This window comes from Sturnira hondurensis, unplaced genomic scaffold (assembly GCF_014824575.4).
Source record: "Sturnira hondurensis isolate 20B ecotype Veracruz unplaced genomic scaffold, ASM1482457v3 Scaffold0006413, whole genome shotgun sequence".
Classification (NCBI taxonomy): Eukaryota; Metazoa; Chordata; class Mammalia; order Chiroptera; family Phyllostomidae; genus Sturnira; species Sturnira hondurensis.
In genome coordinates this window covers 48,209,384-48,234,614 of record NW_028079044.1, presented here as the reverse complement: position 1 = coordinate 48,234,614, position 25,231 = coordinate 48,209,384, and the positions used below count along the sequence as shown (strand labels likewise).

The 25,231-nt window shown below is 49.3% G+C and overlaps 1 protein-coding gene across 1 annotated transcript in view; it reads left to right on the top strand.

Moving 5' to 3' along the window:
- KCNQ3 (potassium voltage-gated channel subfamily Q member 3) overlaps positions 1 to 24,839 on the top strand; it is a 191,236-nt gene extending 166,397 nt beyond the window's left edge. The window contains exons 9-15 of the mRNA XM_037048566.1: positions 3,390 to 3,416; positions 10,900 to 11,102; positions 11,821 to 11,923; positions 13,952 to 14,083; positions 16,522 to 16,620; positions 17,461 to 17,545; positions 18,302 to 24,839. Of these exons, the coding sequence (XP_036904461.1) occupies positions 3,390 to 3,416; positions 10,900 to 11,102; positions 11,821 to 11,923; positions 13,952 to 14,083; positions 16,522 to 16,620; positions 17,461 to 17,545; positions 18,302 to 19,024 (1,372 nt within the window). The 3' untranslated portion in view covers positions 19,025 to 24,839. The remainder of the gene's footprint in view (positions 1 to 3,389; positions 3,417 to 10,899; positions 11,103 to 11,820; positions 11,924 to 13,951; positions 14,084 to 16,521; positions 16,621 to 17,460; positions 17,546 to 18,301) is intronic.
- The last annotated feature ends 392 nt before the right edge of the window (positions 24,840 to 25,231 follow it).

Here is a 25,231-nt window from a genome sequence, read left to right as displayed (position 1 = left end):
AAGGAAGCCACAAGAGCACAGGATGACATGATCCAGTCTGTGTTTCAGGAAGATGACAGGAAGGAGTGTGGGGCTCGATCGGACAGGCTCAAAGTTCTAGGCAAGGAGGCCAGCGAGCAAATGAGTGCAGGGTCCAGAGCAGGAGGGAATAAGGACTTGGACCCAAGGGAGAGCAGTAGGAAGCCGGTAGGGAGGGGACCTGGACGGGAATAACCAAGGGGGAAAACAACTCAGGGAGCGATGACTTGTAAGAGTTAAGGAGATGAGGAGAAACGAGGCGTCAGTAAAGAAGCAATGAAGTCTGAGTTGACTGTGTCTTCTTACTTGTCATTAGACTTGCTTGTTCAGAAAAATACTCTCCGTGATTCCTTTTGATTCCGAAATTCCGTCATTGCTGTCATTGTTTCAGGTTTGGCATAGAATCAGTCTTTTGGGTAGCGATGGTCTTCTTAGGATGGCAGGTGGCTTCCCCTTAAGAGAACAGAGTGACCTTGAACTCCAAACCAACATGTGTAAGCACACGGAACACAGAACCAAGATGATTTCCATTTGCTGTGCATCCCCAGCTCTTGGCGACAGGCCCGCTCTTTTGGGTTGACTTGCTGTGAAAAAGGCATTGTCCTGGCTGTCAGCGACTCGGAGGGATGCGGTGTGCGGTGGACAGCTGCTGTGATCTGGGAACGTCTGGGAGACTGAGAGAGAACGTTTCTTTCTTTGTTTGCTTTTCAAGGACAAAAGGGTAAAGCCGCTAGAGAAATTCACTTAGCAACCACCCCGAAACAAGGCAGGCCCTTTGAAAAGAGTGCCCCTAACTTCCAGCACACCCCGCATGTTTAATGGCAATGATGGTGTTGATAATACACCGAGGTGTCTTGCTTCCTCTGGTTTGTTTTCTGTTTTTATTTCTTTTTGTTTTTAATAACGACTTTCTGGAGATATATGTTACAGACTACAAAAGTTACTCTACAGAGCAGACGATTCAGTGGTGGTTAGTGTGTGCACTTGGGCTCCTCCTGGCTCCTCCTGGGTCCCCCTTCCCCCGCCCCTGCAGCCACAGAGCAATTTTCTGGGTCTTCTGCCCATTCTGGGTATTTCAGACAAAGATGGAGCCACGCAATATGTGTCCTTTTTTGTGTGACGTATTTCACGGAGTGTGACGTTTTCAAGTTTCACCCCTGTTGTCCTGTGTATCAGACCTTAATTCCTTTCTGCGGCTGAGTGGCATTCCACTTTATGTGGCCCATTGTTGACCACCTACCAGTGGAGGGACATTTGGGTCGTAGGCGCCCCCTGGCGGTGACGCTGCCTTGAGCGTTTGGGTGTTTGTCATGTGGACGTGTGTTTGCAGTGCCCTGGGGCAGACACCTCTAGGACTGGAGTTGGTTTCTCTGTGTTTAACTTTCTGCAAAACTGCCTGACTCTTTCCCACGGTGGCAGCCCCATTTCACATTCCTCCCCCGGATTTCCGATGGTGGGGCCCGATGGCCCGCTTCCAGGAGCGGTGCCACATCGAAGTTTCCGGCTCAGGGTCGTCCTTTGTTAGTTCGCAAGTGTCTGTGTGGCTGGGACTGGAGGTGATGGATGACGGGCGTCCCTTTTTATTTTTCTTTTCTTACCACTTCAAAGAACAAACTCACTGTTTTTGAATTGCAAAGAATCTCAGAAAGTTTCAAGTTCAAATCCCATTTTCTATGAGAAGAAACTGAGGACCCCAGAAGTTCAAGACCTAGTTCAAGGCCACACACTGTGTTGGGCATGGCTGAGACCAAACCCAGGTCTCCTGATCCGCTGGCCAGTGGAGACTTTTGGTGGACTGGGTGCAATTAGGTGGTCAGGGTCTGAGAAGGCACCGGAAGACCCTGGGGCTGATAGCTGACCCTTCCTTTACGCAAGCAGAAGTGAGTGCAGATGGGAAAAACCGGATACTGTTTTCCATCAGCAGAAGAGCGTGCACACTGATCGGTTCCCCAAAAGTGGGAGTAGAACGACCTTCGGCTGTGCTGCCTGGGGTGCTACCCCCTTAGCCACATGTGGCTGTCGAACGTCTGACTGTTACTGGTGCAACTGAGGAACTGATTTTTTAATGTTACTTAATTTTGATCTTAGTAGCCATCTGTGACTCGTGCCTACCATATTGAAAGGTGTAGCTCTGGAATCATTCAGTAACGGAATTAAGTTGGAGGGGGCATGGAGAGTGATGCCCCTGATTCTTTAACATGGCTCCCTAGTCCTTCTGTTCCCACCTTCCCCCAGCCTGCCCCCTCACCCCTTCCTTCTCTACTCCTCCTGGAGTCAGCACCCCAGAGAATTCAAGGACGTCAGAGCATTTTCTGTCCACATGCTTCAAGAGAGGAAGTGGGCCAGCGGCTGTGTGACCAGCCCAAGGCCCCACTGGAACTGGGTGTTGAGGTGACCCTTGAGCTAGAAATTCCTGACTCTCCAGTCGGTCCCTTCACTCCGCTCCCATGATGCCTCTCTTCTCCCCTGCCACCCAGGTCCCAGGGACTCATTCAATTTTCACTGTGCACTTACCACGTGCCAGGGGATGGGATGCTTAGATTTTAGGGCTTAAAAAAACAGGATCTTCCTGCAAAGCAGTTCATGGACTGACACATGATTATAACGCAATGTGATCAGTGTACAGCCCCACATATGAAGAGATTATCTCAGTGTAGACCCTGGGGAATAAGATAAGAAATGCAACAAAGGGGCCCTTTCAGCTGGAACTCGAAGGACGAGCACAGCTGTTCCAGGCAGGGAATTCTGGGCATCGCACGTGCGGCCTCGTGGTTGCAGCGTGGGCTCGGGAGCCAGGTCACCTGGGTTCGAGTCCTGACTTTGCTGCTTCCTAACTGTGAGACCTTGAAAATTTTCCTTTCTCTGTGCCTTGGTTTTCTCATCGGGAAAGCAGGGATGATACTAATACTTCATAAGGCTGTTACGAGGACTAATGAGTTGATCCATAAAGGCACTTTAAACAGTACCTGGCTGTTAATGATTGCGCAGTAATACTTGCAGTGATGATGGTGATGACAGAGTCATGGGTATATAGCTGCTTGGTGATGAAACTCCTGGTTCCCTGCTCTGCCCCCGGTGCTACACACATCCCCCGAGCCCAGCACAAGGCCTGGGGCAGAGAAGGTGCTCAGCCACTATTTTCTGGATGAGTAAGTGAATGAAGGCCTGGGAGCCTTGGAACTCAGAGCAGTGGGGGGCTGGGGTCCAGGAGGGGAAGCCCCTCTCACTCAGTGGCCCCTCCAGACTCCCCATCCTGTCCTTGAGTTCTGCTCTCCTCCTATATCTTCGCCAAAGGGAAGCTTTGGGGCAGCTTTGGGGGGAGGCTTCCAAGTCATCAGCGTTTTATTTTCTCTCTCCTCCTCTCCTTGTAGGAAAGAACAGCTGGAGTCCGCAGCCAGGTACGTTTCTGACTATGAATTTCTTTTTTCCACCACTGTGTTGAGAGCGAGGGTCCAGTTCCATTTGGTTCAGGGCCCCGGGAGGCCATGCCAGTCACACGTAGAGTTTGGGGACTACTCTTCCCTGTGTCCTCCTCATGTAAATCCACTCAAAGCCACCCTAGTGGTAACCATAGCAACAGCCACCTCCTGAATGTCCCCTTGGGGCGGGACTTTGTGCCCGGAGTCCTGCACACTCATTGGGTCCTTATCTCATTGGGTCCTCCCAACCACAGTGTATCCTCCTGTCCTCATTTTTGGATTGGAGAGATCAGGGCTCAGCGAGGTTGAGTTACTGGGTGACCCGGCTCACTGAGTGGCAAGACCAACGTTCAGACTCAGGTCTGAGTATCAAGGCCATGACATTTCATTGTGTGTCACTTCATTTGCTTCTTGGGCTCACAGGTGGCCCTTCAGAAAGTGCGTCAAGACTCTACTTGACGAGCCCCACCGCGGCCCACGTCTCCCCGGGGAGCACGCTCGCTGCAGGTGCAGGGGTCCTCTGGGCTCTGAGCGCTTCTCTGTCCCTCCCTCTCTGTCCTTCTCAAGGAGACGCCAGGATGTCAGGGAGACCATAGGCCCTGCTCGAGATTGTAAAGCAAGACTATCTCTTGCAAATGTCCATTTAAAGTATATACTTACGATCTATTATTGTGGAAACTACTTAGGGACCTTGCACTGACTCTCCTAGACATTAAGTTCAGCTGCTGTCCTAGATCTGATGGGATTTGGGCTGAGGAGGTGGCAGGACCCCGGACCAACTTGTAGGGGAGGCACTGAGGACAATAGTCTTTGGGAAACTGGGTCAGGTCCTTCCAAATGGGGCCCATGGTGCCCCATCCCCTCCGTAATTCCACCTGAGGAGAGTTACAGACAGTGCTGGTTAACTCGCACATGGAAACACAGGTCAGCCTCTGCCTTCTTTGCGCCTGTTTCAAATGAATGCGTGTTTCTCTCCTGGATGCTGTTTGGATGTAGGGCCATCGCGGGGGACTAGAGGGGACTGGGGGACTGACCATGGCCGTATCTGGGGACATCAGCTAGAGAGCCTGCAGCAGCCCATGGCTTACTGAGGCAGAGCGAGAGGGCACCTCAGAGACCCTCTTCCAGGTGTTCTTACAGAAACCGAGCTCCCTCCACCCCCAGGAAGGCAGGTTCACCCTATGTTGCAGAGCCCACCAGTTCCAGGGGTTACACAGCCCAGGTCTCGGGACCCCCAGTGGGTGCTCTTCCCCCTCCTTCTCTCATGACCAACCGGGCTTTAAAGCAGGCAGGTGTGGACACTGCCAATTATGAAATCTACTTTTAGAGCCTTTTCTATACAGACGGGGACAGAAGTCAGCCAACCTGGAGCATACACGCAAAGTATCACTGTGCCTGGGTTCACGAAGCCCCAGATAGATGTCTTGCAAGGCTTACTGAAAAAGTGGGTGGGTGGGTAGATGGATGGATGGATGGACGAATGGATGATGGATGCATGCACGCACGGACAAACTATTCTACCAGTGTCGTAAGCCCAACTTACTGTGGCCTGGACTAGGAGGAATATGTAATGGCTTGAGGGTCCTCCATCAGACACAAGGGGAACCCCTGGGAAATAAGGAGTGGGACCTTCTGGGGTTTCTCTCTTCTCTTGTCTTTGCCTCTCTTTTTGGCCTCACTCTCTCAGCTGACTTCTGCCATCCTGATGACGTGTGGGTGCAGGCAGCTGCAGGACACCCCGTGTTTTCCCCTTTGTCTCTGCTCAGCTCCAGTCTGAAAGTCCCCCGGGGGGCACTTAGATCGGCCCACTTCGTGTCATGTGTGCACACTTTGAACAATCTCTGTGGCTCAGGGAGAAGCTACTGCCATCCCAGCTCTGGGTCATGTGTTCGCCTGTTGGAGTGAACGGGTGTGAGTTTGCAATGCTGTGATTCGCAGCCCGTTACAGTCACTGGGTTGAAGTTAGAGGCACCGGCTCCTGAACAGGAGACGGTCCTTCTTCCTGAAGCATAGGGATGAAACACAGAGTGGACAAAATGACAGTTGCCCGTGACAGGCATCAATTCTACTCATGAATCCTCAGATCCCTTGAAATAGTATTGCATTAAGCAACATCAACAATAAACCACACCAAGCCTCATTTATTCTATAGATGACACCAGAAAAGACTGCTTTTGTGCTGGGGCATTATTTTCAACATCAGTCATACTATTCATTGCATGTGCAGCACTGCTGGTGATTAGGGGCACTGGTCTGATGGAAACTAGCATTTTTGGATTTTTAAAACAGGTAACTGTTGACGATAACTGTTTGCTTGAGCCCAATGGCGCACTTTGCATTTTCACGCAATTCGGTCTGAACAGCAGCCCCCAGGACTCTTCTCTGCATCCGTCTTTGGAGAGAGAGCTGTGTTCAGGCGGCTTCTTTATTTTCTGTCTGGATTGTGTCCTTCCCAGTGCAAAGCTGTCAAGTTCAGTAGGCGAATGGATCAGAGAATTGAGGCATAATACCAATCATTTAGAAAGAATGCTTACTGTTTGCCAGGTATGGTTCTAAACACATCTAGCCCCCACAGAGAGCCCATGAATAGACACTACTTTTAATTCTCATTTTGCAGGAGAAACTGAGGTTCAAAGAGGCCAGTGACTTGCACAAAATCATGTAGCTAAGAACGCAGCAAGAGTAGGACTCGGATCTCTGTAGTTCGTGGTCCCAGCCACTCCGCTGGTCCTCGCGGCCTTTGGGAACAGTTAGCCTAATCCATTGTTCTGTTTCCTCCTGCCTTCTCTTGGCTCCTGGAGCTGGAGTCCCTGCCGTGAGAGGGGTCCGTGCAGGCAGGGAAAGGCTCCGAGCCAGGGAATACGATGGAGTGAAGGAGCACATGGTCGGATGCTGTGATTCACACTTGGCCTTCTCCCTGCAACATCAGCGCCACGAAATTCCTCTCACATGGCAATAAATCTCCTCTGTGCCCTAGAATCAACAACTTTACCAAAGGTGCACAGGAATGGAAAGCTCAATTAAGCCAAGCCCCTCATTTTACTGATGAGAAAATTGTTACCCAGAGCAAAATAAGAGCCTTGGACCCAATCCCATCGCTCTTAGTATTTCCTGCCACCCAGACCCCCCGACACTGGTGCCAGGCCGTGAGTACCTGACATGCGGAGATGGGACGCGGACCAGTTTTGTTTAACCTCAGAGTCATTCCCAACACGTCCCAGGGCTTAGTCTCAGTGTTCCCTTTTGGGACATGGGGGAGTGTCGACCCGTAGCACCCCGTTCCCTCTGAATTATGAACCAATTGGAAAACAGACATAGGAGTTTTCTGCAAAGGATCAAAATATAGGGTGTGCGTACTGGGTGAAGCAGGTTGGCTCTGGGGGGGACAATGAGCTTCGTAACGCTTTCTACTACTAAGTCTGGCCGAGCTTCAGATAAAAAGTCAGATTCCTTTAGGGTTTAGGTGCGGGTCACAACCGATGCACAGGCTGGGAGGGGTGAAGTCAGGGACCTGCCCGGAGCTGTGGCTGGACTTCCCTGGGGCTGGGACGTGAGCTAGGAGCCCAGGACACGGGCTACCTCTGCTGGGACAGAACACCTTGATTTTCCTTTTCTGTCCCCAATTCATTTAGTTCCAGCTTTTCCAGTACATGTTTCGAAATAGTCTGTCTGCGCCTAACTAGTCAGGGACCCCGGCTTTCTGAGGAAACCTGATGTCAGCTCTGGGGAGGGCTTTTCCTGCCAGGCCCACAGTACCTCCAAGCCCAGGCCTGAATCGGGACTGCAAATGCATGTGGGGAGAGGCAGAGACAGGTTTTGAATTTCAGGGGTGCACTGTGCCTTGCCCTTGACCATCCTGTGGAGCTTTGGAGTTCAGGCAACACAATGCAGAAGTAAACTGATGACCCACTTTGCTGGAGGGAGAATTCCGTACGCCTCCCAGATGCAATGGCTCTGAGCAATTCAGAGCACAGGTTTCTGACTGGTGCCTGGCACATCCAGATTCCTGGTGCTTATGAAATCTATCTCATAAAAACCCTACTCTGTGGCCAGTGGGGTATTCAGTGAGTGTAGTCACAGCCATTCTGACTGTTAGCGGTTGCAATGAGCCATCGAAATGCCCAACAAGCGAAACCAAAATTCAGCCTGGATGGAACCCACAGAGTCTTCTCATTCTCTTTCCAGTAGTCAGCACTTACGCTGAGGTTTCACATCAGGACAGAGTGGCTGCCGTTGCTTTTGTCTTGCTTTGTTTATCTGGAAGGTCAAGTTCAGTGGCAATGGAGGATGTTTGAGACTAGAGTGAAGAAATGCTATAAAGTAATATATAAAATGTCTAGTCTAATAGGAAGATAAAAAGAAATTTAAAAGAACTTATTTCAATTTATTTATTTATGACTTCTTTTTTTTTCTTTGTGGCCAGGGGAAATTTTATCCACCCTTTTTACACATCATTAGCCCTCTCCTACTGAGGTGGGAGGAGGATGCTTTCCGGAGATAACGATGACAGCCAGCATTTCTGGAAGGCTTCTCTCATCCCAGACAGTGGCTTAGTAGTCTGTGCACTCTGCACTTAACCCTTGATCAGCTGTCTGCGGGGAGGGCTGGTTGTCACCCTCCTGCAGGAGAGAAGGCAGGGGACCAGAGAGGATGAGCCTGGTGTCCTGGGGCACATCCTTCTCAGGACTTTTCCACCCAAGCTACTATTGCCCTAAAGCCCGTGATTCTTGCCGTGACCCTGCACCCTGGGATTTGCTCAGCAGGGGTGTGTGTCGGGTTCAGAGGTGACCAGGCAGAGTCCTTGCTTTGCTCGGCCTGCACAAGCCAGTGGGGAGGACAGACATCTCCACACAGTAGGTTACACTCTGAGACAGAGAAAAGCACAGCGTGTCTTTGGAGCAGAAATGAGCATGTAATTTCCAAGGTAGAGTGTGTAGGCAGTTTTAAAGGGCAGATGGAAATGAGGTCACTGAAAAGGCAAGAAAGGGCGTGACAAGCTGTAGGACCTGTGGGTACCCAGCCATGCAGGAGGAGACTTGGGGGCTGGCGAGGGGCATGGTGACCAGAGAATGACAGATCCTCAAGATATGTACCAGGGGCCAGGAAGAAGGGGGCCTGAGAAGTGACTGGTCTATGGCCCCCTTTACTCATTCATAAGTAGGAAGGTCTTCCATGCATGTCAAGTTGCTTTCCCGCCCAGTCCAGTCTTTTCAGCCCATGGACCCTGATACATTATTCTTCATCCTCTCAGTCGTTCATCCAGTTCAGGTGGGGGAAGCAAGTTAGCAAACCGTGACTTCGAGTCAGGGAAAGTGTGTCGCATCCATGTGTTGGAGGTTCTCTGAATTGACCCTGGGCAGGTCACTCAGGTAGCAGTGCAGGGTGAGAGAGGACGGTGCAGAGGGACTGAGGAACCACAAAGGTTCAGACGTGTGTTCACTCATTTGTGTGTGTGTTCTCAGAGCCAGGCTGAAGGCAGAAACAGCAGATATTATTATGTGTAACGCTCCCCAGGCCTCTAGGAAGTAAACGCCGTTAGACTCACTGAACCCTCAGGGACCTGGTGCTCAGTCAGCATCAGTCTCCTGCTTGGTTGGGGGGGCGTCCCAGCCTCCTCTGCAGCTTCGACACCCATGACCTCCTCTCCATACCACAGCAGAAAGACGTCAGCCGCTCTGGCACCAAGCATGTGGCTGTGATAACCAGATACCCCTTTAGAAATACTAAATTATCTGATTTGACAGCCCACATCCATTCACTTGTGCAATTATTCCACAAGTGCATGGCATACCTACTGTGTGACAAGCCCCGTGTGGGTGATGGGGAGGAAGCCACTGAGCTGAGTATGTCAATGTGTGAAAACATGCAGTTTGGCTTCTCTCTGCTGTGTACCAAGTGCACAGAAAGGGCTGAGAAATGGAAGAAATTCGTATTTATTGAGTACCTACTATGTGCGTGCTCTATGCCACATCCTGACCAACATTACCTAGCCATCAGGTGGAGCAGAAATGCTTCTCCCTGTTTTCAAAATAAGGTAACTGAGGCTCAGGGATGTGCCCAGGTCACAGACATGCCCAGGGTCATCCAGAGGCTGACGGGCAGAGCTGGACTTCAAGTCCAGGTGTAGCTGGTTTGCACCAGGACTTTATGCTGGACTTAATAGTTTTTTTTTTCCTGCGTCAAAAATGCTTTGGGCAGTAGGATAATATCCAGGGACGCTTTTTCAGAATAATGATTTTGAATCCATAAATAAAATGCACGCAGTTAAAAAGAAACTTGATACAGTGGACCCTTGAATAGAATGGGAGTTTGGGGGCTGACCCCGATGGTCAAAAATCCACATACGACTTTTGACTCCCCCAGAAGAACTACAGCCATCCCTGGTATCCATGGGGATGGGTTCCAGGACCCCCACGGACACCACAATCCACAAATGGTCAAGTCCCTTATGAAATGGCAGAGACCAATAATGCCTACGGTTGGCCCCCTGGATCCATGGAGTCCCACATGCAGATCAAAAATACTGTTTGGATCCTCAGTTAGTTCAGTGTCTAGCTGTGAAACCAGGGGATACAGAGGGCTAACGGTATATTTATTCTTTAAAATCCACTCTAAGTGAACCTGCACATTTAAGCCCATGTTGTCCAAGGGTCAACACTGTATTGAAACACAGCCATCCAAATATTTAAACATTTGAGATGGGTCTTGTCCATGCTTCTCTGTGACAAATCTGGTGATAGGACCTGGTGGCAGGTTGAATGCTACCATCACTTTGGAACCGTGACAAGCACAGAGTATAAAATGACCTGTGCTTTCTGTGGTGGGAAGTTGAGGCATGTGATAGGGACATTCAGGATCTTAGTGGGGTGTGTTACCTACAGTCGTAATATAGAAAGATATGCTAAATTTCAGCTAAATGTTAGCAAATTGAAGGAGCCGTGTTTTCCCCATCCAAGCTCATGGACATCCCTAAATTCTATGCATGGAGGGGTGTCTGTGGACACCAGATTAGGGTACCAGCCTCATGCCATTTATGTTACTTAATTCTGCTCGAGAGACATTTGATCGATCAGGCTTTTCCCGTGCAAGCCGCTGTCTGGGCAACATGGAGTGGTCCAAAGGAAGTTACTGGGGCCGAGGAGATGGGAATGGAAAAAGGATGAGGCATTGCTGCGTATGAAGATGAGCTAGCATTTTTCAGTGAAGCTCCACGGAAGCAGAGGAGAGAACGGAAGTGCAGAGGAGTTAACAAACGTGTCCCGGGTGTGATAGCTAGTACGTTGTCGAGCTGGGGTGCAGACCCAGCCCTGCCCCACCCAAGCCTCTCCATCAGGTGTGGCATGGAGGGCGCCCGTCCCACTCACGCGTGGAGGAGAGTGTTTGAGTCTTTATGGAGAGGGATGGGGAGTTCCGAAAGCCTGCACTCAAGGAGGAAAATTGTTCACTTTTGCTTATTTTGTAGCCAAAAGCTGGGTCTCTTGGATCGGGTTCGCCTTTCTAATCCTCGTGGTAGCAATACTAAAGGAAAGCTATTTACCCCTCTGAATGTAGATGCCATAGAAGAAAGTCCCTCTAAAGAGCCAAAGCCCGTTGGCTTAAACAATAAAGAACGTTTCCGCACCGCCTTCCGCATGAAAGCCTACGCTTTCTGGCAGAGTTCCGAAGGTAAGGCCTTCCTCCCCCAGCCCCCGCCCCTCCTTCCCTCCATCCCCCATCAAAGGACCCCGCAGTCTGTAAAGTAGCTCGTTCCCGACCCTCCCTGAACCAGCTCCCCATTTCATCTCATTTATATCCCTGGGCTAGAGGCATCTGTGACTTAACCCCACAACCCACAGGGCAGGTGACTCCCAGGTGGCTGTCCTCCTGGCTGTAGTCAGCCCCATGCCTCTGTGCAGACCTGCAGGGAGCTCAGGGACCTCTCACCCAGGTGCCTAGGGTGGCAGTGATCAGTGTGCTGGCATGGAGGTCCATCTGAAGGATGGGGAGGGGCCAGGTGCAGGGTGATCTGGAGACGGGGGTGGGACGATGTGTTGGAAGAGAAACCTTCGAGGGCTGCGGGAGGTAAGCAGGGATCAGAAAATGGCCTCCCCAAGGTCACAAGGCTAATAATGACTTGCAAGAGCAAGAATCTGAACCAGCACTGCGTGTGCACCCTTGGCTGCCTTCAAGGGGCCCCTCTGGAACCCCAGGACTCACGTCGCCTCCCTCCAAGGTTCTCCCCACCCACCAGTCCTGAACTGCAGGCCCCTCGGACTAGGGCTTCTGAGTTATAGATGAGGGGTGCTGAGAAGAACTGGGTGATGTCACCATTGGAGAAGCTGCAGGGTCCCTGTGCCTTCCCAAGTGCTGTGGCCTGCCCCTGATACGTGCGTCTCCCTCCCAGATGCCGGGACGGGCGACCCCGCGGCAGAAGACAGGGACTACGGGAGTGACTTCCTTGTCGAAGACATGATCCCCACCCTGAAGGTCGTTATCCGAGCTGTCAGGTAAGGCCACCCCCCACCTCTTCACCTGTGGTCCCAGCTCCGGGCCATAGGACATTTGTAAAGTGCCCTTGGCTTTGGAAAGGTGGAGGGGAAGCCCCTGTGGCAAGTGTAACAGGATGTCAGTACCCCACGGAGGGCGCTGCCTCAGGAAAAGTGATTTGTACATGAGCAAGCCATCGTGGGTGACCCAATGCTCACCTGTGCACAAAAGCGCCCTCACGGGCTCCGGACAGTATTTCCAGCTGTCATGCTTCTGTCTGGCTTTGGCCTCCATTTATTTTAAAGGGTGTTGTGGATGGGGGGGTGCGTGTCATGACATGGGGGTTTCTTCCTGGGTAGGCCTCTTACTCAAAATGGCTTTTCATCTCTCTTCATCCATCTACTTCGTTTGATACAGAATTTTTAACAAGATAATCAATTTTGGATTTTTTTGTCTGTATCGGACGAGACTGTAATCCCCCGTGGCTATGTTCATTTGTTTTGCTTTAGAATTCCATAAGAAAATAAAAATATGCCACTCCTGAAAGAAAACTTTGATCAGGATATGGGCTTTTAAGAACCCCACAATGGCGGCAGTGAGTTCTAGAAATACGCTGGGTCTCTCAGAAGTAGCCGTGGTGTGTCCAGCAAGGTTCCCAGTGCGACTGATGGGGAAACACAGGAGCGTTACACTATGTGGCCTCGGCTAAGCCTCGGGCGGCCCTGCTTTCTCATGACACCATCACGTGCACTATGACCGAGACACGGCTGGACAGGACATGACTGCCGGCAGCTGGGTGAATGGCCTTGTTCAGAGTCCTGGGGATGAGTGTGTGACACCCTGGAGGGGTCTCTCCCTCCCCTGGGACGCTCCGCGGTCTGGCTTCTGCCCTGTCCTTTGTGGCATCTTCACTGGTGTCTTAGTCCAGGGTGGGCAGACTTCTTCTGTGAAGAGCCAGATAATCAATATTTTTGGCTTTGTGGTCCACAGGTCTGTGTCGCATGTACCCAACTCTGACTTTGTGGCGCCGTAGACAGTATGTAAGAGATTGGCTGTGGCTGTGTTTCGGCATAACTTTAATTTCAAACACAGGCAGTGGGCCAGGCCGGGCCTCCCAGCCGTAGCTCTGACGCCTAAGTTAGATGGAGTGATGCAAAGGGCAGGCTCATTAAATGGCACGAGGTTGGAAAGGATGGCAAGGTGACTGGATAGTTTGATCAATATGTCAAATAGTGTTTAGAGGCTGGAGCCATGAGCTACGACAAAGAAAATGCACTTTGAATGCACTAGATGGGGGTCCGGGGAGGCCTGGGTCTGTAGTGGTTCCCAGCACTGACTTGGGGTTAGGGGGTTTCGTTGATGCCGTGGCAATGGGAGTTGATCTCAGGATGGGGTTGGCAAGGAGCATTAGCCATCTGGGATGATGTTATTGGTTCCCAGGAAGATGGAGGTGAGGGTTTGCCATCTATGAGTTCTGGGGAACTTGGGGAACTTGGGGAACAGAAGCTAGCTTCTCTTTTTTATTAGGAGCTTACAAGCCAAAGCATTGAAGAGACTATTCAGAAAGAGAGACATCATCTATCCTCAAATGGACAGCAGGCAGCGCCACACTGTAATGCAGGGCACGGCCTCGGCAGATGCAGCCCAGAGTGTGAGGATGGCTCTGACGTGATGAGCAAACGACCCTGGGCAGCCGCTGAAGCTCTCGGAGCCACAGTGTCCCCATCCACAAAGGAGTCTATCAGCAGATTGTTCATGAAATGCTTAGCTCAGTGTCTGAAATGAATCCTCAGTCAACGTTAGCTCTTGGGGTTACTGTGATTTTGTTTCTTCCGCAAATGACTGAAGGGAGGTGGTCCCGCAGGAGAGGTTCTACCCAGCCTATGCTGTGTGGTTTGAAAGGCTAGAGCAGGACCAGGAACCAGAACTTCAAGTCCTTTTCTCTTTGGTTCTTTTCTCCCCTGCCGCCCCTGAGTTTGCTTGTCTTGGATTATAGTTTCCTCCAGTCTCTATGCACAACACTCAAATGTCTCTACTTCACCTTACAGAATTTTACAATTCCGTCTCTACAAAAAAAAATTCAAGGAGACCTTGAGGCCTTACGATGTGAAAGATGTGATTGAGCAGTATTCTGCAGGACACCTTGACATGCTTTCCAGGATAAAGTACCTTCAGACGAGGTAAGACAGTCACATTCAGAAGGACTGTGCTCCCAGACTGCTAAGGAATCCACCTGCTGACCCTGAGAACGGAGAGCGAAAGGCATTCAGAAAGAATCCAAAACACAGAGGAGAAATTTTAAGAACAAGTATGTCCATCCAACCTTGTGCATGTCAGAGCCAACCAGCTCCAGATCAGACCAGCTGGGAGAAAGCTCTGTGACATTGGTGCGGCCAAGGTCAACACCCCAATGAGGCCTCATGGCCAGAAAGCATATGTCCCACTGGCCCCTGACTACGATGCTTTGGAGGTTGTCAGCAAAATTGGAACCACCTAAATAAGCGTCCAGCTGGCTATTTCTAAATATAAATTTTTCAACATATTGAAAAAACATGCATCAGGTCTTATTTCTAATAGCAAAAATAGGGAAACAGCATCAATACCCAACTAGTTGCCACCATTTTTCTTGACCACTGGGTGCTCTGCCTACGTGTGTCTAATTCCTCATAACCCCGTAAGGTGGTGCATTACAGGCACCATTTTACCATGGAGAAAATCAAAGCTCGGAGGGCAAAGGACTCACCCAAAATTTGTTACCCAGCTAGCAGGTGATACAGCTGGAATGTTCAAACAGGTTCGCTTGTTGCAAAGCTCGTGTTCTTTTTAACAGCCGCACCTCCTCAGTTATAAAATAATGGTGAAGGAAAGAACAGTGCCTGCTCTCATTAAGGTTATGTAGCCATCACATGACCTTTACAAAATATAGACAGGTGAAAAAATTGTATGATCTGGGAATCTGTTCATGACGACAAACTAATAATACACTCAGAGACAGATATACATACTATACATGTGCATACATAGATGTATGAGTATAAATATATAAATTATATTTACATTTATACATCATTATGTGTATACATACACACATACTCTGCCTACTAGATCTCGCAGGAATATTAATACAATGTACAATATGACCACAAACACACACACACAGACATTTACTCAGAAATACACGACACACACTGTCCCCTTAGGGGCCCAGAGACAGGAGCGGGGTGGCCCCCGATGGATCCCTGGGGCTGTAAAGCACATGATGAGTCCACGTGTGGTGTTTTCCTACTTCTTAGATTTAGTGAATCTTTCATGAATTGTAACATGTTTTTTTAAAGGAAAACCATTTAAAAAATAAAGGAGAATATGCCGCCAGGAATCCTAGAACCGAAGTTGGAAAACGAAGCCCTACTCGAAGCTCCTTCTCTGCAATTTCCAATGGACATGAGTCAGGTCCCCTCTGGACCTTGGTCTCTTCACCCGAATAATATTTGAATAATATTTCCTCACTGGGGTGTCCCGCAGGGTTACTAGGACCATCACATATAACGGGTCGGAAGCTAACAATGCCGACGGGTTGCAGGAATGCTTATTGGTGACCTTGTTTTACCTCCAACTGAAATACCAGCTGTGACCACCCAGCGTGGTGGCGGGCACACAGTCAGTGCCCAGTGCCTTTTTAACGAATGGGCGTGTGAACAAGCTCTGAGCCTAACAGTTACTTGTGTGCATATGGCTCTCGGAGAGACCAGAGGAACATGACGTCCAGGGTGCACCCACTGCAGAATATTGGCCCTTCTGAATGTCAAGTGGACCTTTACACCTTTAGATCTTTATCTGGCAAATGAGTTTCTGTGAGCCCTGGCTGAAGGCTGACTGCCTGGATGACAAATTGCATGGCCCCAGTGCCACCGATACTGGCACTGAGAGGCGAGAGAGAAAGGAAAGGACACCCAGTCCCCGGTGGAGTCAGGAGAGGGACAACTGGGTCTACAGACAGCGAGCAAGCCATGGCTGCTTCTGGGTGCGTAGTCTTCGTGGTCCTGGGCCTGTGATGAGCCTTCAGGGCTGCTCTCACGTCCTGGCCCTTCTCAGCTCTGCAGCCCATGGGGACATCCGTCTCTTGTTGCATTCAGAGCAGCACTGATAGGGAGCCGCTGCCCCACGAAGCAGAGGAAGCAGGGTGTGGCGCCAGGGTCAGAGCCAAGCCCCTAGTGGCCGAGAAGCCTGCTGAGCAGCAGAGATCTGCGGAGCTGAGAACAGAGCCCAGGGTTTCGTGGGAAAAAACGCCGACTTGGGTGTTTTGGGGAGGCGTAAACAAGCTGGAAGACCAGATGGGCTTGCCGCACACATGACATTTCCTGTAAGAAATAAGGAAGTGCACCCTCTCCTCGTCTCAGCGGTTTAGCTCTCTGTCCCCCTCTGCACCACTGGGCCAAAAATAATGTATTGAGGTGATAAATTCTTTTTTCCTTTCTCTCTTTGTCCCCGCCCTCCTTTGTCTCCTTAGTTCTATATTCCAAGTCCATACCTGACTCAAGAGGGATCAGAATGAATGGCTTTCCTCTCTGTAGTGTGGATCTTTGTCATTTAATGTTCCTCCTTGTGTTCTCTCTTCCAGAATAGATATGATTTTCACCCCTGGACCGCCCTCTACTCCAAAACACAAGAAGTCTCAGAAAGGGACAGCGTTCACCTACCCATCCCAGCAGTCTCCCAGGTGGGGTCTGTGGGTACTTACGGACAGGCCACGCGGGGCCACGGTCCGAGGAGTGTCCCCGCCCCAGATCTCAGTGGTTCCTCTGTGGTTGGGTGAGGTCTCCAGTCCCCCAGATAAAATAGAAAGAGTCCGAAGGCTGTTCTGATTTGTGGCCATTTTCTGAGCAAGAGACTTCCTGCTCCCTTACCCATACCATGTGGGGGGACGCATTTTTCATGGTTATTGAATGTGAAAATGATGGTTTCTCTTTGATAAAACGTGAGGACATTTGTGGGTTTTATTGGATCCAAAAGAATACTTCATGTTAGGAGGACCCGAGGCGTTCCTGGTCGGCTGTGTTGGTTTTTCCTGCATAGTCACTGTGAGGGGTGGACTGTCACCCCCGAAGGAAGCTGGGGAAGGAAATCAGCTGGCGGGGCCCCCACACCATTGTTCCAGGCTGAGCTCAGAGCTCGCTCCCCCCGCAAAGCAGCTTTGCTCTCTCCAGGTTGAAGGTTTTCCTTTTATAGGCCCTGATGAGCTAGGAGCATCTCTCAGAAAGCCCTCCACCCGAGTTTACGCTTCCTTTGTTTATTAAATTGATTGGGGTGACATTGGTCAATAACATTATCTGTTTCAAGTGGACAATTCTATGCTACATCACCTGTGTATTGCATGTGTGCTCACCACCCAAAGTCTAGGCTCCCTCCATCACCATAAACTGGCCTCCAGAATTGGGGGTGGGGGCACAAGGACGAGCGTGGGGATACTGGCTCCAGGGAACACGGCCAGCCGAGCCGCAACGACCTTGCAAAGCAAAAGTAGGGGAGCAATCTCACAGGACCGTTGGCTCTTTCCTAGGAACGAACCCTATGTGGCCAGGGCATCCACGTCAGAAACTGAAGACCAAAGCATGATGGGGAAGTTTGTGAAAGTCGAAAGACAGGTAAGACGTCCCTTTCCCTCACTAAGGGACCCGTACAGAAAATGTGTGTCCCAAAGTCATTTCTTCCCTGGAGGTCAGTGATGTACAGGAGTAGCTACCTTTCCAAAAACAGATGTGGAGGTTCAGTCCCCGATTTCACACTTACTGGCTGGGTGATCACATGCACAGGAGTGGACGGTCCTGAGCCTCGGTGTCCTCATCTGTAAGGGGGGGATTTGAATACTTCCTCAGGCTGCCGTGGAAATCAAATGAGTGGGCATCTGGGAATTACAGAATTACTTATTACTCCTTATTACATAAGGAGTAGTAGCTGCCATACAGTCGGCCCTCAACCGATGGTCACCGCTATTCTCATGTGCTTCGTGGTGGTCCCTTAGAAACTGTTCGTCCTCTCCCCCCATCCCCTGGATCCTGCGGCCTGGCCTGCCAGACTTTATACTGGCTAAACGGTGCCGCCGAGTTCCACTAGGATGCCCGTCCGCCCCTTCACTTCATTCAACCCCAGCTTGGATCTGTACAGGAGAGGGGAGAGAAAGTTCTGTGATTATTATTTTTTGGCCTATCAAGAATATCATTTTTCATTTTAAAATTTAATTTATATTTTAAAAAATCTCAGCCTTTCCATTTACCAGCTGTGACTTTTGACAAGTTCCTTCGTCCGTTAGTGCCTCAGTTTCCTCACCTGCAAAACAGAGATAATGATAGTGTTCCCGCCCGCAGACAAAGCAGTGATTCCTGCTTCCTCATGTTTTCCAGGTTCACGACATGGGGAAGAAACTGGACTTCCTCGTGGACATGCACATGCAACACGTGGAGCGGCTGCAGGTGCATGTCACGGAGTACGACCCCACCAAGGGGACACCCTCACCGGCCGAGGGGGAGAAGAAAGGGGACAACAGGGATCCTGACTTGAAAACCATCCTTTGCAGTTACTCCGAAACTGGCCCCGCCGAGGCCCCCTACAGCTTCCAGCAGGTGCCCATCGATAGAGTCAGCCCCTGTGGGTTCCTTGCCCATGGCCCCGTGAACCTGCCCCGAGGGGGACCCAGCTCTGGGAAGGTTCAAGCAGCCCTCCACTCCTCAACAGCACCGTCTATGGAAAGGCCCACTGTCCTGCCCATCTTGACTCTTCTCGACTCCCGGGGGAGCCACCCGTCCCCGGCTGACCCCTGCTCGGACCGGGTCTCCCCTCGGCAGAGACGCAGCATCACGAGGGACAGCGACACACCCCTGTCCCTGATGTCGGTCAACCACGAGGAGCTGGAACGGTCTCCAAGTGGCTTCAGCATCTCCCAAGACAGAGATGACGTGTTTGGCCCGAGTGGGGGCTCGAGCTGGATGAGGGAGAAACGGTACCTCGCCGAGGGTGAGACAGACACCGACACAGACCCCTTCACCCCCAGTGGCTCCATGCCACCGTCGTCCACGGGGGACGGGATTTCTGATTCCATGTGGACCCCTTCCAACAAGCCCATGTAAAGGGGGTCATGGGCTGACTCCTCCTTGTAATGTAGACAGACTTTGTATAACTCACTTGCTCTCACACCCGTCACCTACCAGTGAGGTCACCGGTGGCTGCATCAACACGTGCATGTGCGTGATGGCCCCCCAGGCAGGGCCTTGTCATGGCCTGTCCCCCCTGTCACCACAGTGAAGCCGCTTCCTCTGACGCATGGTTTGCATGACTCTACACTATATAAATGGCACTGCTAACGTCTTCTAGGACGCACACTTACCTGCCATTCTCACTCTTACTCCCGATTGGGCCAGTACAGGGAGAAATTAATGATGCACTGTTCTGTTTGTCTGTCTGGTTGGCGGGTTTGGGTTTTGGTTAGGGAAGCAGGGAAGTAGTTTCACTTATTTCCCGGATCACCACATCTTTCTGTAACACATGCCAATGATTGATCAATTGTTTTACAAAGCAAGCAAATAATGCTGTCAACAGAAACACATTGCATACCAATGAGGCTGCCTCCTGAGCTAAGATGTTAGGAGTGAGGTATTCTCATGTCTCCAAAACCAAGAATCTTAGAAATTATTTTATTAAGGCAAAAACTGACAAAACCTTCTAAAAGCCCTCAAACGACCTCAGCTGGTCTGCCCTTGGCTACTGTAATGCCTCAGTTTCCTCACCTGTAAAAAAGTGGTGATATTCCCAGTGTAGCATTTTGGATGAGTTATGAATTGGCAGGGAGAAAACACTCACACGCACAGGTTTGAAAAGTTCCCAATTCATGTAGCCAAGGATTGTGAAACTTATCAGAAGTGGGGTGCCCCTCTGTGCAGCAGCTAAGTTTTAGTGCCTTCAAAATGAGGTTCCAACTCCTATCCCTGCCGTGATACTTAGACAAAAGATCCATCTCAACTAGAAATTGGCATCAAAGGGCACAGGACTTATCTGGTCTGTATCCCTCTTTGTAAAGCTGAGAAACCTTTGGCTCAGGTAGAGTGACATGCTGGGGACTACTCCATTGTCCCCGGGAGAGCTGGAACTCTGAGCCCAGTCATCTGACTCACGCCATTACCTGGTCTCCTCTGACCACACCACTCCTCCCCATTATGCAACGGGTCCCTGAAATGGTGCCAAGACACCTGTACTCTACGCTGTGTAGAAAGCACTGACCGCACAACTTATCCAGGGGGAGGGGTTGCCAGCTTTTATTTGCAAAATGTGCTTACTGATGCAGTGTATTTGGGACCCAGAAAAAAATACAAGAAAGCTACAACATTATTAACATGCACATGGGCAGAATTTCCAGAACCATCTATTTCTACTCTTCTAGATCTTTAAGCCGCACGTAACCATAAGACTAGCTGAGGCATGAGCACACGGCCTGGAAGACACTGCTCTACAAGGCACAAGTTTAATGAGCTAACAAGCTGTGGCCCCTTAGGAGATGATGCTACTCTCTGAAATACTTTGGTAGGGAAGGTTTCTATTAGGTTCGGGCTTGATTAGCCAAATGACTCCTCTGCAGTGTGATTATCTCACCCTTGGCACACATCTCCCAGCACTGGTTGTGGATGGTCACCATGGTAACCATCAAGATGATTGAAGTGGTCTAAACAAATGTCTCCATATAGGTGCACTGATGTGCATCCCCAGAGTCTTGTCATCACAGCTCTGACAGACCTGGTTGACGGTTTCATCACTACCTAATGCAGTGGCCTTGTACTCTGAGGGGGAGAGGAACCACTTCCTATAAGTCAACAGGTACCATACAAAAGGCTTAGAACACAGTGATAATGAAGGGTTAGTCCCTGACCTTTGGCATTTGCAACCAAAGCCTTGAGTCCTTGGCCAAGGGCAGGCAGTATGAGAGGTAGAAAGGGTGTTTTACACAGAGAGTCCTGTGAATGGATGGGTGTGGACCCTGAAGTCTGTGGTGGGAAGTACACCAGAATGATCAAGCACTTCGGACGTGAAACCCCCCGCCCCTGTGGTTTGCCAGTGGCTTCCAGCCATCTGAAGGGCAAAGGGCATGGGTCACTTGGTCCTCCTCACAGCTCCCTGCAGTACGCCTGAAAGTGCCATTTGGGTTACTAACCTAAGAAATCCTGTGCCCCTTCCCTAGGCCTTGGTTCTTGATTCTGACCTTCCTAGAATCTTTTACCAGAAATGACTGAGCCACCTACCATACCGAGGTGTCCAACCTGCAGCCACTGGCCCGCATGCAGTTCAGGTTGGCTATGACTGTGGCCCAACACAAAATCCTAAATTTACTTAAAACACTGAGATTATTTTGTGCTTATGTGTCGCAGTGTATTGAGTGTGTGCCCCAAGACAGACCTTCTTCTTCCAGTGTGGCCCAGAAATGCCAAAAGGTTGGACACCCCTGATATGTCATTATGTTCTTCTTTACACACACGAGTTCTTTGAAATAGCAACAACAAAAACAGAGAATGAATCACACACTCCACACAGGCACCCCTTATTTTCCCTAACTTACAAATATTCTTGCAGGACCTAGTAGCCTTAGCATCTTACAAAAAGATGCATTCTCCAGGACCTCAAAGTGAGGCTTTCTCATCCTCAAGCTAACAATAGTTACCAGGGACCCAGAGTCACAGGACTGCCTTAGGTTCTTCTAACAACCTAAAAGGATGGGAGATGCAATTATTTCCCAAGCCACAGGTGGCAGGTAGCTTCCCTGTGGGAGCCTAAGGCCAGGATGGCAGGGGTTGGCTTGTGTTTCTTACCACCATGTCTCTGCCATGTAGTATGTTGTCATTGTCAATGCAAAGGCCAAGTACATTTTTCATGAATGAATAAGTGATAAGACTCTTAAGAGCTATTTTTCCCCATCTAAGAACACAAAAAAGAAGAAAAGGACCTGGAATAGTTTGCTTTGATATCCCCTTTAAAAATATATGTATGTAATTTTCTGGATACTATGATAATAATATTTTATATCAATGCAGTAAAAATTAAAAATACATATAGATATTCCAGAGAAGCAAACCAAACCTGCTCCCTTTGCCTGCCCCTGGACAACATCACCAATGTGGCTGGCACTGATGAAGAAGTTCAAGGTCTAGGATTGAACCTGAGTTCTGGGGAGAAAGGGCGTGCTTCTACAACAATCTTTTTGTCAGACAAAAGAACAGCATGGTCTGTTGCGATAATCCAACAGAACTGGTTAATGACATGAAGATTATGCCACTTCAGGTAAATGCCCGTGGTTCTGAAGTTTGCCCAGGACACTGCAGTTTGGCCAGAATCCCCTGAAATGGTGACAAGTTAATTCCATCATAAAAACTAGGAATGATTTTCTTCAGGGAAACTATGATCTCACTCTATGGCTTCAGTCTCTGTGTGTCCCAAGTAATATGAAAATTTTGAGAGGTCATGTTTTAGCGGGATCAAGAAGAATGAGTTAAATCTACTTTCCAAAGGGTAGTGAAGGGGGTTTTATTGGGCTGAGCAGGAAGTACTTGAGACCAAGTGCACGTTCTGATGTCACACACCAGCACACGAGGAAACACACACACTCAAAAGGCTTTAAAAATTGTGAGAGAAACCCCCCCCCAATTGAAAAAGTCCTACTCCATAACTCTGAAAACTGAGTTAAACTTATTAGACATGACATTGATATCACGAAGCTCTGGTTTTCATTAAAACATATCTAAAAAGGCCCAAGGTATACTACATACAGTTCAAAATGAGCTAATTGATCGACAGCTACGCATTACGCTGTGCCTATTTTGTGCAAGGCAGCTCTTAGGCACTGTAAATTGAAAGAAAAATTACTTGTAGAAAATCCTAATATAACAGGATCCATTCATAGTTCGCCGAGACCATTTTCATAATTCGATGCCACTGTAAGGACAATGTAATAAAAACATTCACTTATTCATTTACAAGATATATGAAGCTGCAAGGCACTGAGCAATGCACTTGAAATCCAGAACTAAGAAAACCACAGTTCCTGCCATCAAAAAACTAGGAATTTGGTGGCTGCAGATATCAGAGCTTCCTTCTAATAATGTCTGCCTAGAATGGCAAGTAATCTGATTTCATCACTGAAGACAACTCTATACAGACAGGAATGCTTTCTCGCTTGGAATCATTGGAAGACTGAGCATGGAAGAAATTGAGAGCAAAACTTCTGCATCAAAACAGTACAACCAAGGGAAGAATGAGTGGATTGAGTGGGGACTTTGAGTTTGGGTTCAATGCTTTGGACTTGATAGCTTCAGATAAGATGTACAAGAAGAAGGTTCTGGAGACCTGGGAAGGTTCTTGGGTGTGGGGTGGGGGAACGCCTCCTCTCTCAATCCCTACTAGGGCTGAGTTCAGGCAAACAGCTGAGCTGCTTTTCATCTCAGCATGTTGACCAAGAGCAGCTTGTACCAGCCAAGACACAGCCTCTATCTCAAGAGAAAGGTGTGACTCTGCACAGGAGGAGGAGCTGATCTGATTCCCCTGGGGCAGAGGAGAAATCCATCCAGTGCTCTGGAAAGTGGATTGCACCTTGGAGAGCGACGCGCCAGGCCTTCCCAGGAAGATGCCATGTAGCTGGTCTTTGTTTTCTGTGAGAATGCTTCCAAGGCGTCTAGAACCATGGGGACTTTCTTCGCTTTCTGAACTCCAGTATCCTTAAGAATTTCCTCATATCTTTATTAGTCCCTGAAGGCTTGCTTATTTCAAGAGGAACTTTTTAAAGGACTATAAGTCCGTTCTTTGTATCCCAATCAATCCCAATTTCTTGTCTTACTGATATTATACTATTCAAAACTGAGCCAACAGTCCCCTAAACAAGGCGGCAGGTAGCAACTCACTGATGCCCGAGGTTAGAACGTGTTGGAAACCGGGCTACCTGCATAGCTTTAGCAGTTTTGGAAAACTGTAATGGAAGTGTCAGAGAGGCAGGAAGGATCTAGAGGTGACCTGGAAGTAACTTGAGTTTCAAGACATTGAAAAGTGTCGGACTTTTCCGACCAGTTTGGATTTTTCCATGAGACAATCAATATATAGGAAGCACCTAGTACAGTGACAGCCATATACTGGGGACTGTCAAACATGTTCCTCTACTATAGTGGGGACTCCACTGCCTCCATCTTTGGTATTAATTTTGAACTCTAAATTTACACCATTGTTGGTTTGTTTGTTTGTTTTCATAAAAAGTGGCGGAGATACAATCCGAATTATAACATAACAAAATCAGGCACTTACACCATTGCTTTTCGAATAAGTACATCTTTACAAATAAAAATGTTTACTTTTCCATCAAAATGAGACTGGGGATGCCGGAATGAAGAGAAGGCCTCTTGGATCTCAGAGGCGGGGTCGTAGCCGTCCCACTGGACATACAATACCAGGGATTGCACTGTTCTGTTGGAGGGTGATTTGCAAAAGGGAAAGGCCGAGTGACAGAAACCATTCAATGTAAAGGCACTGGTGGCTTCCTTTAGGAAAATCAGGCCGGGCCATGACGTCTGTCAGACACCACCCTCCAGGGGCTAGAGGACTCCCAGAAGAAGTATTCAAGCTTGTTCCAACTGTCCCCAGGGGCTTTTGTTCACAGGCTTTAACAGCCTCCACTTCAGCATGCCTGTGGGAAAGCTGTGACTAGTGTGCTTCATTAGCACAGATGCAGGGAGATAGAACTTCATAGACTCTTGAATGCTCAGAGCAAGAGGAAACCCTGATCACGCAGAAGCAGAGGCTCGAGCACCGAGAATCACACTTGGTGAGGACAGCGTGACTGGGGTCGCAGAGTGACTAGAGAACCCAGGCCTCCTGGCATCTGGTCCAGACATTGGAGAACGAAACTAAAATAACAGGGAGAACGAAACTAAAATAACAGTGAGAACCAAGTATTGCTGTCGGGCCCAGGAGATGAGGGAAACCTTGCTGCCCACTCTGGACACTGCTAACTCAGACACATTTGTTGGGACTTCTTTTGGACTCTTCTGGAATATAATTGATAATCTTATGCTTACAAGATGACAGCATTTCTTCTCCCCCTTCCCTCCACTCTTCTGACCCCTTTACTTTGTCCCCTCCTTGCCCCGCCAAGTTTGGACTTGTTCAGCTCTTTGGCCTGTTATTTGGGCTCACTCAGCTCCAGAATCATGCCTCAGGTGGTATCCTCTTCTATAAGCCAATTTAATAGGATTTTTCCTTTTAAAAATATTGGTGGGTTTGATTTAGAATACGGGATGTGATTTTTTGAGGTG